The 12,758-nt window shown below is 33.5% G+C and overlaps 3 protein-coding genes across 5 annotated transcripts; all 3 read left to right on the forward strand.

Moving 5' to 3' along the window:
* The first annotated feature begins 865 nt into the window (after positions 1-865).
* LOC112289668 (disease resistance protein Roq1) lies at positions 866-6,837 on the forward strand. Of its 3 annotated transcripts, XM_024535088.3 has the most exons (4): positions 867-1,937; positions 2,521-3,564; positions 3,837-4,242; positions 4,389-6,837. In XM_024535088.3, exons 3-4 carry the CDS (start codon positions 4,045-4,047, stop codon positions 5,457-5,459), a joined length of 1,269 nt encoding a protein of 422 aa, XP_024390856.1. In that variant the 5' UTR covers positions 867-1,937; positions 2,521-3,564; positions 3,837-4,044; the 3' UTR covers positions 5,460-6,837. The 3 variants fall into 3 exon arrangements, with proteins under 3 accessions (XP_090107188.1, XP_024390862.1, XP_024390856.1); XM_090251062.1 differs by having other exon boundaries at positions 866-1,937; positions 2,521-4,242; XM_024535094.3 differs by having other exon boundaries at positions 866-1,937; positions 3,837-6,837.
* Positions 6,688-7,674, forward strand: LOC141046228 (uncharacterized). Its single transcript, XM_073539089.1, has 2 exons — positions 6,688-6,699; positions 6,937-7,674. Exons 1-2 carry the CDS (start codon positions 6,688-6,690, stop codon positions 7,672-7,674), a joined length of 750 nt encoding a protein of 249 aa, XP_073395190.1.
* Positions 7,675-7,679: 5 nt separating this feature from the next.
* LOC112289687 (uncharacterized) lies at positions 7,680-12,453 on the forward strand. Its single transcript, XM_024535125.3, has one exon. It carries the CDS (start codon positions 7,714-7,716, stop codon positions 11,146-11,148), a length of 3,435 nt encoding a protein of 1,144 aa, XP_024390893.2. The 5' UTR covers positions 7,680-7,713; the 3' UTR covers positions 11,149-12,453.
* The last annotated feature ends 305 nt before the right edge of the window (positions 12,454-12,758 follow it).

The raw sequence follows: 12,758 nt of genomic DNA on the forward strand, positions 1-12,758 counted from the left end.
TAATTATTTACACCCACAAAACATAATTTTTTAACAAGGTATTTTATTTTATTTTTTGTGAGAAGGTCAAGCTTTCGACTACATCAACAAAATATTCTTTGTCTTAGAAAGACAAGATTGACAATGTATTAATTTATAAGTTATATTATAAATAACCAAGAAAAAATTTTAAATGCTTTAACCCAATATTTTTAATTTTTTTAATAATAACATCAAATTACCCAATATTTACTAAAATCATTTCATGATTTTATTATTATTCAAATTACCCAATATTTTTAATTTTTTATTATATTTACTTTCAATGCAAAAATACTGCAACTATAATTTATTTTAAAAAATCTTATTATAAATTGTACGGTTTATAACATTCAGAATGTAAAAATCTACAACTAATTTTGGATTATTCTTTGTATCTACTAAAGAAATATCAAAGCAACAATTCTAAATTTTTGTATGTTATACAAATTATGTTTTTGCTGTGAGCCAAAAAAAAAAAACACATGTCAACTAATAGGAGTTATGGTTTTGATTCATTTTATGATTAAAACTGCTTTTAGTTGAATATATTGTATGATGTACTATCTGAAAAAAATCTTTTTCGGGTTTTGCATTAAGCATACTGCATGTTTAATAATTTTCTTTAGACATTTAATAAAAATGTTTTTATAGCTATTATGATGAAATTTAATTCTTTTGTAACCACAACTAAAATCAGAAGAGATTTTAACATCTACGATTACATGTAGATATATATTTTGTGGATTTTGTTTTTTAAAACCATTCTTAGTAGAATTAGCTGAGTCAACACCATTTGTTGCTGATTCCCTCGTGGTCCTCCGCCGGTTTTCCGGATCTGCAACATCCAATCGCCGACGGTCACCCGACGGTCCGGATCTGCAACACCACCAGACCCGTTCGGCTGTGGTCGACGCTCTCGATAGGGTCGCTGGCCGATCTCTCTCTTCCCTTCGTCTCTTCGTTTTCGTTTTTGCGGTTTAAACTTGGCGCCGTTGAAGTGCGGTTGGAATTCGAGTGGGGTTGTGGTGTTTAACTCTTCTCGTGGTTGCCAATTCGGTGTTCTTATCTACTCTCGCCATTCAACGGTGGCGGTGCTGTTCGTGTTGCGGAGTGGGCGTGTTTTTCTCTTCCTGGTTGCTAGTGGTTGAACTTCTCCAGCCGGTTGTCCGTCCTAGTGGAGTTGGTTGCCTCTGTCATCGAAATCTGGAAGTGGCAGTAATCAACTGCAGCGGCTGGTTCTTCTTTTTCCTCCCCCTTCAGTTTTAATATTTCAAAAAAGAAGAATTACTCTAATGTGTATTTCCTGTGAATCCACCCGTTGTAGCAGCCGCGGTATAAGTGGGTGTTAGATTTTTCTTCTCCGTGGCGGCGGTTCAGGTGGAACTCGGATATTGGATTTTGTGGGGCTGCTTCTACATTGCCTTTGGTTCCTGTTTCTCTCCTCGGCACCACATCTTCTTCGAGCTGCCGCTCCCTCGCGCTCACCCTCTTCCTCGACCGATCCTTGATCGCTGCTGCTGCTGCCTAGGAGCACTTGCCGTTTTCCATTCTTCGGATCCAAATTTCCCCTTTTCCATCAAGGGTACATATCACCGCTGCTGGGGTGGTCCGCTTGCACGCAGTCTCTGGCGACTAGAGTGTGATGTGAAATCTGCTCGTGGCATTTGGAGGACGGGGTACATAGCAAGAGTTGCTTCCGCAGATTGAACTCTTACTGAACTCTTCGATCGTCGATCTTGCTTGTAGATATTATCCCAGACGGTGGTCTCGTTTGTGAGGATTGCGTTGTAGGTTTTTGGAGGAAGGTGGGTGGTAATCAAATGCGGAGAAGCACGTTACGCTGCAGCTTCAGCTCTGGTCGTCAAAGCGGAACTGGGATCTGATTGTTCATACATCTTTGACGTGCATCGCACTTGGTGAGAATTCTCACGAGGAACAGAGGAGGGTGGGATGAACGGAGATGTTACAATAAATGATTGTACATGGATGATTTAATCTTCTCTCTTATTTTTCAGAAATTATAATGAGGCGATTAATAGTGGCAATGTTTTTGGATTTTAAGCCACAAACTAAAGTTAATTGTTACATATGTGAAATTGGTGAAAGCTTGTGAAACAGTTAAAATTGCCAATTAATGAGGATTATTTTTGCTCATAGATGATTATACATTTTTTGAAAGATTAATCTTTTTTTTTTTTTTTTTTTTTTTTTGTATGTATTATGATTTTGTATCATGATCTTGATATTAACAACAATTAAATGCAATATGGCATAGTATTGTTTAAAAGTCATCAAACTTGTTATTTTTGAAATTCTTTAATATACTATTAATATTTTAATAAAGGTATAGGATTATTTGTGTGTAACTTCTAATTTTATTATAGTAATAATCATCTAAATTCTTATTTGATAGATTTTTTCTCATATTATAGTAGAATATTGATCTAATACATATATAAACTTAAGCACTAATTGAAAGAAATCTTGTGGATTTTATAGATATTTTGGTGTTCTCTTATCTATTTACGATTTAAACCTTAAGAGAGAAAGGTTGTTACATCATATAATGGATTTTTTGCAATTATCAATGAACATAATAGCAAATATGAGAACATTTTTGAGATCAAATGTATTGAATGAAAGACAATGCAATAACTTGGTGAGAAACTTTTCAAGGGGTCTCCAAAGCATTGCTCTAATTCAAAGCATTATTGGTGGTTCTTATATCAATGTGTTTGATGAAGCAATAAAAGATTTGTTCCAAACTGTAAGCAAAGTAGGAGCCTTGATTGAAGAATGTTGTAAAGAAAATTGGCTTGAAGTTGTAGTGATGCAAATTAATAATAAAGAAGCTTTTAGAGAACTTCTTATAAATTTAGAGTGTTGTTTTGATACTATTTGTGGCATCTTTCAATGTCATTATGTTGATCAAAGTGAAGAGATCAATGGAATTAAAAGGGATACCACATTTTTTCCAACATCCATTGATGAAGTTGATCAAGATTTAGTTTCATTGGATATGAAGCTTACTGGTATTATATTGCAACAACAATGTTCTAGTGAACATGTTCAACTTGCCAAATATTTGAAAGGACGGATAAGAGGTATTCAAAAGGCTGAAGGAGGTGCATTAGATATTATTGTTTATCCTGATGATTATCCTCATCCTGAATATGGAAGGCCACCTATTTTACTAGATGGAAAAGAACAAGGACAAGTGCAAGGACGAGTAGCAATATATTCAACAAAATGGTTGGGTTTGGAAAGTGCAACAAAGGTGATTCCTACTTTTGACATATGTGAGGATTACAAAAAAGTTATTTTGAAAGAAGCTGGCATTTTGGGTGGATTAAGTCATCCAAATATTATCAAGCTTTTTTGTTGTGGTTTTTCTGGAGAAAGGAGACAATTTGAATTTGTGATGGAACGAGGAAAGATGACCTTATCTAAAATGTTGGAAAAAAAAATCCACTTTCAAGAGTCATTGCATTAGACATTATACTACAAATTGCAAGTGGAATGTGTTACATGCATGATATGAAGGTAGCACATCGTGACTTGAAGTCTAATAATGTTATTATTAATCTAATAGATATTTCAAATGTAGAAAGTATGACTTGTGTATATGTGAAATTGCTTGATTTTGATATTTCAAAGGTTGAAGTGAAGAACACTCCACAAACACCCACAGGAAGAATTATAGGTACTATTGGATATATGGCACCTAAGGTCATAAATAATAATAGAGATGAAAACTCTTGGCTTAAGGTGGATGCTTTGAAAGCTGATGTGTTTAATTTTGGCATGTTGTGTAGTGAAATTATTTTAGGATCAAAACCTTTTGGAGGTGAAGGTCATCTTTATAGCTATCAATCAAAAATAGAAAGTGGTAAAAGACCTGATTTATCAAATGCTTGTTCAAAAGAATTAAAATTATTGGTAGAAAATTGTTGGACTTTGGATCCATTACAAAGACCTACTTTTCTTGAGATTTATTCAAGATTGAAACTATTGAAGAAGAAGATGCACCAAAGGCCTTTGGAAGGTAGAGGCCTTAAATATGAAGAAAATACATCATGGATGGGCATTGGAATATGGCAATTTTTTGCCACTTTAATCCAAGGCTTGTGGTTCTTGTGCCAAATTAGAAAAATTAATTTAACCACTTCATTACTACTTGACCAAGAAAACTTTGGTCCATTAAACCAAATTATTTATAAGGTATGTATTCTTTTAAAACTTGTATTTTAATTATAATAGATATAATATGGTGTAATATGTGAATAGAATCTTGACAAGCATAAAGAAACTTTAATTTTTGTAAGTTATTGGAATACTCAAATTTGGGAGCTTGTAAAATATTGCAGGTTAATGGAAAAACTAATAAAAATTTAAAACTAATTGGTGTAGAAGAAAAAGTATTTGAATTGGAAAAAAAACTACAAAATGTTAGTAGTTTGGGTATCATTGGGATGGGAGGAATCGGTAAGTCAACATTGGCTAAGGCTCTAAGCAACTACATTTTCCATAAGTTTCAAGTAATATGCTTTATAGATGACTTAAAAGATGGAAAATGCAGACTCCTATTAAAGAATATATTAGAAGATTTGCATGAGCAATCCCAAGTATATTCTTTGCAAGAAGGACGAAATATGTTGAAAAATCTTCAAAAAAGAAAGAAGATTCTTATTGTCTTAGATGATGTGAGAAGTAACAATCAATTAAATGAGTTGTTGGGTTTTGGTAAGTTTAAAGATAATGATGGTAATAAATTGATTGCAACTAGTCGTATTTGGAGCTCTTTAGAACAACACATACCAATGCATGGAAGAGTGGATATGGAAAAGCTTGATACAACTAAATCTATGGAATTATTTTCTATGTATGCATTTTCAACCAATGGAGCTAATTCATTGTATTTCAAAGACGTAGTTGAAAAGATTGTTAAAGCTTGTGGTGGACTTCCATTGAGTTTAGAAGTTATGGGGACTTATTTGCATGGAAATCAACAACTAAGGATATGGGAACGAACTTTGCATAGGTTATTGCAAGCAAGACATGATGGAAGTGTGGACGAAAAAATTTGGAAGACATTAAGAATAAGCTTTGATGATCTTAATTCTGATGAAAGAAACATGTTTTTGGATATAGCTTGTTTTTTTTGTCATGATTCTTATCCTGGAGAGATAGGTGAAGGAAAACTATTACGCATTTTAAGTGATGATATTGAAATTCCCAAAAATACCCTTAAGAATTTGCAAGACAAATCACTGTTAGTTATAGATGATAATGGACAATTGCACATGCACGATCAACTACGTGATATGGGTCGCATGCTTACAGAGACAGAATATAAAGGATCTAGAGATCGAGAATTATGTTTGGCTACATTTAATGATTGTAATCAAAAGGTGAGTATAATATTATTGGTTTATTAAATTTTTTACTTTCAGAAATATATATTTGTATGCTAATAATTTATACATTTAAAATTGATTATCTATTACTAAATTTGTATTTGTATAAATAAGGCATCGAATTTATCCAAGGTCTCTCCTTTACAAAATTAGAACAAAAATTGGAATATAAAAGTAAATTAAAAATCAATACTATGTACTATTCACATCTACGCTTGCTTATTTTTTACTTGTGTGAAGATTTTGACTTTATTTCAACTCTTGTAGAGAAAACTTCCAAACTTCAATGCTTAATCATGCACTTTTCAAATGAAGATTATATAGTTAAAATTCAAAAAGATACTATTTTAAGATTTTGGAATATTTTTGAACATGAGGCTTTCAACGAAATGCGTTGTCTTGTCCTTGATAATTGTAGCTTTCTTGAATCTTTTCCAAATAATGTATACAAATCATTACAATTAACTGATTTAGAATTGGCAAATTGTATAAATTTGAAACAGTTGACAACCAATTTGTATAACATGACATCTTTGGTTACTCTTTGCCTTAGAAATTGTTCATTATTAGAAGAGTTTCCAAGTGGATTGAAAAATTTGGTATCATTGGAATATTTATGTCTCTTTAAGTGTAAAAAATTGAAGAACTTGTCGAAAGGATTTGGAAGCTTGACATGTTTGAAGAAGCTATACATGTACGAATGTGAGGCTTTGGAAGAGTTTCCAAGTGGATTGGAGAATTTGGTCTCACTAGAAGAATTGGATTTCTCAAAGTGTAGAAAGTTGAAAAACTTACCAACAGGGTTTGGAAGCTTGATATGCTTGAAGAAGCTATATATGTGGGAATGTGAGGCTTTGGAAGAGTTTCCAAGTGGATTGGAGAATTTAGTTTCATTAGAAGAATTGACTTTCTCTAAGTGTAGAAAGTTGAAAAACTTACCAGAAGGATTTAGAAGCTTAACATGTTTGAAGAAACTATACATGTGGGAATGTGAGGCTTTGGAAGAGTTTTCAAGTAGATTAGAAAATTTGGTTTCATTGGAAGAATTGGCTTTTTCATTGTGTAAGAAGTTAAAAACCTTGATAAAAGGGTTTGGAAGTTTAATATGTTTGAAGAAGTTAATAATGTATGAATGTGAGGCTTTGGAAGAATTTCCAAGTGGATTAAAAAATTTGATTTCATTAGAAGAATTGGATTTCTCAAAGTGTAGGAAGTTGAAAAACATACCAGAAGGGTTTCAAAGCTTGACATGTTTGAAGAGGTTAATTATGCAAGAATGTGAGATTTTGAAGAAGTTTCCAAGTGGATTAGAGAATTTGGTTTCATTGGAATATTTGGCCTTTTCAAAGTGTAGGAAGTTGAAAAACTTACCTGAAGGATTTGGAAGCTTGACATGCTTGAAGAAACTAAACATGCAAGAATGTGAGGCACTGGAAGAGTTTTTAAGTGGATTAGATAATTTGATTTCATTAGAAGAATTGACTTTTTCAAAGTGTAGGAAATTAAAAACTTACGAGAAGGATTTGGAAGCTTGACATGCTTGAAGAAACTAAACATGCGAGAATGTGAGGCTTTGGAAGAGTTTCCTAGTGGATTAGATAATTTGGCTTCATTGAAATATTTAGATTTTTCAAAGTGTAGGAAGTTGAAAAACTTACAAGAAGGGTTTGGAAGCTTGACATGCTTAAAGAAGCTATTCATGTCAGAATGTGAAGCTTTGGAAGAGTTTCCAGGTGGATTGGAGAATTTGGTTTTATTAAAAGAATTGGCTTTCTCTAAGTGTAGGAAATTGAAAAACTTACGTGAAGGGTTTGGAAGTTTGACATGCTTAAAGAAGCTCGATATGAAGGAATGTGAGGCTTTGGAAGAGTTTCCAAGTGGATTGGAGAATTTGGTTTTATTGGAAGAATTAAATTTCTCAAAATGTAAGAAATTAACAAACTTACGAGAAGGATTTCAAAGCTTGACATGTTTAAAGAAGTTAATCATGCAAGAATGTGAGGCTTTGGAAGAGTTTCCAAGTGGATTAGAGAATTTCATTTCATTAGAGGAATTAGATTTCTCAAAGTGTAAGAAGTTGAAAAACTTACGAGAAGGATTTGGAAGTTTGACATGCTTGAAGAAATTAAACATGTGGGAATGTGGGACTTTGGAAGAGTTTCCAAGTGGATTGGAGAATCTAGTTTCATTGGAAGAATTGGCTTTTTCAAAGTGTAAGAAGTTCAAAAACTTATGAGAAGGGTTTGGAAGCTTGACATGCTTGAAGAAACTATTTATGTGGGAATGTGAAGCTTTAGAAGAGTTTCCAAGTGGATTGGAGAATTTGGTTTCATTGGAAGAATTGGCTTTTATTAAGTGTAGGAATTTAAAAAACTTACAAGAAGGGATTGAAAGCTTGACATGCTTGAAGAAGCTCTTTATGTTGGAATGTGACGCTTTGGAAGAGTTTCCAAGTAGATTTGAGAATTTGATTTCATTAGAAGAATTAGACTTCTCAATGTGTAGGAAGTTGAAAAACTTACGAGAAGGGTTTGGAAGCTTGATATGCTTGAAGAAGCTATGCATGTGGGACTGTGAGGCTTTGGAAGAATTTTCAAGTGGATTGAAGAATTTGGTTTCATTGAAAGAATTGGATTTCTCAAAATGTAGGAAGTTGATAAACTTACGAGAAGGATTTGGAAGCTTGACATACTTGAAGAAGCTATACATGTGGGAATGTGAGGCTTTGGAAGAGTTTCCAAGTGGATTGAAGAATTTGGTTTTATTGGAAGAATTAAATTTCTCAAAATGTAGGAAGCTGAGAAACTTACTAGAAGGTTTTCAAAGCTTGACATGTTTGAAGAGGTTAATTATGCGAGAATGTGAAGCTTTGGAAGAGTTTCCAAGTGGATTGAAGAATTTGATTTCATTAGAAGAATTGGATTTTTCAAAGTATAGGAAGTTGACAAACTTACGAGAAGGTTTTCAAAGCTTGACCTGTTTGAAGAGGTTAATTATGGAAGAATGTGAGGCTTTGGAAGAGTTTCCAAGTGGATTGGAGAACTTGGTTTCATTGGAAGAATTAAATTTTTCAAAATGTAAGAAGTTGACAAATTTACGAGAAGGACTTAGAAGCTTGACATGTTTGAAGAAGCTATACATGTGGGAATGTGAGGCTTTGAAAGAGTTTCCAAGTGGATTGAAGAATTTGATTTCATTGGAAGAATTAAATTTCTCAAAATGTAGGAAGTTGACAAAATTACGAGAAGGATTTGGAAGCTTAACATGCTTAGAGAAGCTATACATGTGGGACTGTGAGGCTTTGGAAGAGTTTCCAAGTGGATTGAAGAATTTATTTTCATTGGAAGAGTTGGATTTCTCAAAATATAGGAAGTTGACAAACTTACGAGAAGGATTTGAAAGCTTGACATGCTTGAAGAAGCTATACATGTGGAATTGTGAGGCTTTGGAAGAATTTCCAAGTGGATTGGAGAATTTGGTTTCATTGGAAGAATTAATCTTCTCAAAATGTAGGAAGTTGAGAAACTTACTAGAAGGATTTGGAAGCTTGACATGCTTGAAGAAGTTATACATGTGGGAATGTGAGGCTTTGGAAGAGTTTTCAAGTAGATTGAAGAATTTGATTTCATTAGAAGAATTAAATTTCTCAAAGTGTAAGAAGTTGATAAACTTACAAGAAGGTTTTCAAAGCTTGACCTATTTGAAGAGGTTAATTATGGAAGAAAGTGAGGCTTTGGAAGAATTTCCAAGTGGATTGGAGAATTTGGTTTCATTGGAAGAATTAAATTTCTCAAAATATAAGAAGTTGACAAACTTACGAGAAGGATTTGGAAGCTTGACATGTTTGAAGAGATTAATTATGCAAGAATGTGAGGCTTTGGAAGAGTTTTCAAGTGGATTGGAGAATTTGGTTTCATTGGAAGAATTGGATTTCTCAAAGTGTAGGAAGTTGAGTAAGTTGCCGAAAGGATTTGAAAGCTTGACATGTTTGAAGAAGTTAAACATGTGGGAATGTGAGGCTTTGGATGAGTTTCCAAATGGATTGGAGAATTTGGTTTCATTGGAAGAATTGAATTTCTCAATGTGTAAGAAGTTGAAGAAGTTGCCGGAAGGATTTGGAAGCTTGACATGTTTGAAGAAGCTATATATGTGGGAATGTGAGGCTTTGGAAGAGTTTCCAAGTGGATTGAAGAATTTGGTTCTATTGGAAGAATTAGATTTTTCAACATGTAGGAAGTTGAAAAACTTACAAGAAGGATTTAGAAGCTTGACATGTTTGAAGAAGCTATACATGTGGGGATGTGAGGCTTTGGAAGAGTTTCCAAGTGGATTGAAGAATTTGATTTCATTAGAAGAATTAAATTTCTCAAAATATAAGAAGTTGATAAACTTACAAGAAGGTTTTCAAAGCTTGACTTGTTTGAAGAGGTTAATTATGGAAGAATGTGAGGCTTTGGAAGAGTTTCCAAGTGGATTGGAGAATTTGATTTTATTGGAAGAATTAAATTTCTCAAAATGTAAGAAATTGACAAACTTACGAGAAGGATTTGGAAGCTTGACATGCTTGAAAAAGCTATATATGTGGGAATGTGAGGCTTTGAAAGAGTTTTCAAGTGGATTGAAGAATTTAGTTTTATTAGAAGAATTAAATTTCTCAAAATGTAGGAAGTTGAGAAATTTACAAGAAGGATTTCGAAGCTTGACATGTTTGAAGAGGTTAATTATGCAAGAATGTGAGGCTTTGGAAGAGTTTCCAAGTGGATTGGAGTATTTGGTTTCATTGGAAGAATTGGATTTTTCAAAGTGTAGGAAGTTGAGAAAGTTACCGGAGGGATTTGAACGCTTGACCTGTTTGAAGAGGTTAATTATGGAAGAATGTGAGGCTTTGGAAGAGTTTCCAAGTGGATTGGAGAACTTGGTTTCATTGGAAGAATTAAATTTTTCAAAATGTAAGAAGTTGACAAATTTACGAGAAGGACTTGGAAGCTTGACATGTTTGAAGAAGCTATACATGTGGAAATGTGAGGCTTTGGAAGAGTTTCCAAGTGGATTGAAGAATTTGGTTCTATTAGAAGAATTGGATTTTTCAACATGTAGGAAGTTGAAAAACTTACAAGAAGGATTTGGAAGCTTGACATGCTTGAAGAAGCTATACATGCAGGAATGTGAGGCTTTGGAAGAGTTTCCAAGTGGATTGAAGAATTTGGTTTTATTGGAAGAATTGGATTTTTCAACATGTAGAAAGTTTAAAAACTTACGAGAAGGATTTGGAAGCTTGACATGCTTGAAGAAGCTATACATGTGGGAATGTGAGGCTCTGGAAGAGTTTCCAAGTAGATTGAAGAATTTGGTTCTATTGGAAGAATTGGATTTTTCAACATGTAAGAAGTTGAAAAACTTACGAGAAGGATTTGGAAGCTTGACATGTTTGAAGAAGCTATACATGTGGGAATGTGAGGCTCTGGAAGAGTTTCCAAGTGGATTGAAGAATTTGGTTCTATTGGAAGAATTGGATTTTTCAACATGTAAGAAGTTGAAAAACTTACAAGAAGGATTTGGAAGCTTGGCATGCTTGAAGAAGCTATATATGTGGGAATGTGAGGCTTTGGAAGAGTTTCCAAGTGGATTGAAGAATTTGGTTTTATTGGAAGAATTGAATTTTTCAACATGTAGAAAGTTAAAAACTTACGAGAAGGATTTGGAAGATTGACATGTTTGAAGAGATTAATTATGGAAGAATGTGAGGCTTTGGAAGAGTTTCCAAGTGGATTGAAGAATTTGGTTTTATTGGAGGAATTAAATTTCTCAAAATGTAGGAAGTTGAGAAACTTACGAGAAGGATTTGGAAGCTTGACATGCTTGAAGAAGCTATACATGTGGGAATGTGAGGCTTTGGAAGAGTTTCCAAGTGGATTGAAGAATTTGATTTCATTAGAAGAATTTAATTTCTCAAAATGTAGGAAGCTGAGAAACTTACTAGAAGGTTTTCAAAGCTTGACATGTTTGAAGAGGTTAATTATGCGAGAATGTGAAGCTTTGGAAGAGTTTCCAAGTGGATTGAAGAATTTGATTTCATTAGAAGAATTTAATTTCTCAAAATGTAGGAAGCTGAGAAACTTACTAGAAGGTTTTCAAAGCTTGACATGTTTGAAGAGGTTAATTATGCGAGAATGTGAAGCTTTGGAAGAGTTTCCAAGTGGATTGAAGAATTTGATTTCATTAGAAGAATTGGATTTTTCAAAGTATAGGAAGTTGACAAACTTACGAGAAGGTTTTCAAAGCTTGACCTGTTTGAAGAAGCTATACATGTGGGAATGTGAGGCTTTGAAAGAGTTTCCAAGTGGATTGAAGAATTTGATTTCATTGGAAGAATTAAATTTCTCAAAATGTAGGAAGTTGACAAAATTACGAGAAGGATTTGGAAGCTTAACATGCTTAGAGAAGCTATACATGTGGGACTGTGAGACTTTGGAAGAGTTTCCAAGTGGATTGAAGAATTTGATTTCATTAGAAGAATTAGACTTTTCAATGTGTAGGAAGTTAAAAATCTTGGAGGAAGGATTTGGAAGCTTAATATGTTTGAAGAAGTTAATAATGTATGAATGTGAGGCTTTGGAAGAGTTTTCAAATGGATTGGAGAATTTGGTTTTATTGGAAGAAGTCGATTTCTCAGAATGTAGGAAGTTGAAAATCTTACCGAAAGGGTTTGGAAGCTTGACATGCTTGAGAAAGCTATACATGTGGGAATGTGAGGCTTTGGAAGAGTTTCCAAGTGAATGGAAGAATTTGGTTTTATTGGAAGAATTGGCTTTTTCAAAGTGTAGGAAGTTGAAAAGCTTACAAGAAGGATTTGGAAGCTTGACATGCTTGAAGAAGCTATATATGTGAAATGTGAGGCTTTGAAAGAGTTTCCAAGTAGATTGGAGAATGCGGTCTCATTGGAAGAATTAGATTTTTCAAAGTGTACAAAGTTGATAAACTTACCAAAAGAGTTTCAAAGCTTGACATGTTTAAAGAGGCTAATTATACAAGAATATGAGGCTTTAAAAGAGTTTCCAAATTTATTAGAGGATTTGGTTTTATGAGAAGAATTGGCTTTTTCAAAGTATAGGAAGTTGAAAAACTTATGGAAAGGGTTTGAAAGCTTGACATGCTTGAAAAAGCTATATATGTGGGAATGTGATGCTTTGGAAGGATTTTCAAGTAGATTCAAGAATTTGGTCTCACTAAAAGAGTTGAATTTTATAAAGTGTTGGAAGTTGAAAAACTTACGTGAAGGATTTAGAAGCTTGTCATGCTTGAAGAAACAAAACATATGGT

The sequence above is a fragment of the Physcomitrium patens genome, chromosome 1 (assembly GCF_059467195.1).
Source record: "Physcomitrium patens ecotype Gransden chromosome 1, ASM5946719v1, whole genome shotgun sequence".
NCBI classification, from domain to species: domain Eukaryota; kingdom Viridiplantae; phylum Streptophyta; class Bryopsida; order Funariales; family Funariaceae; genus Physcomitrium; species Physcomitrium patens.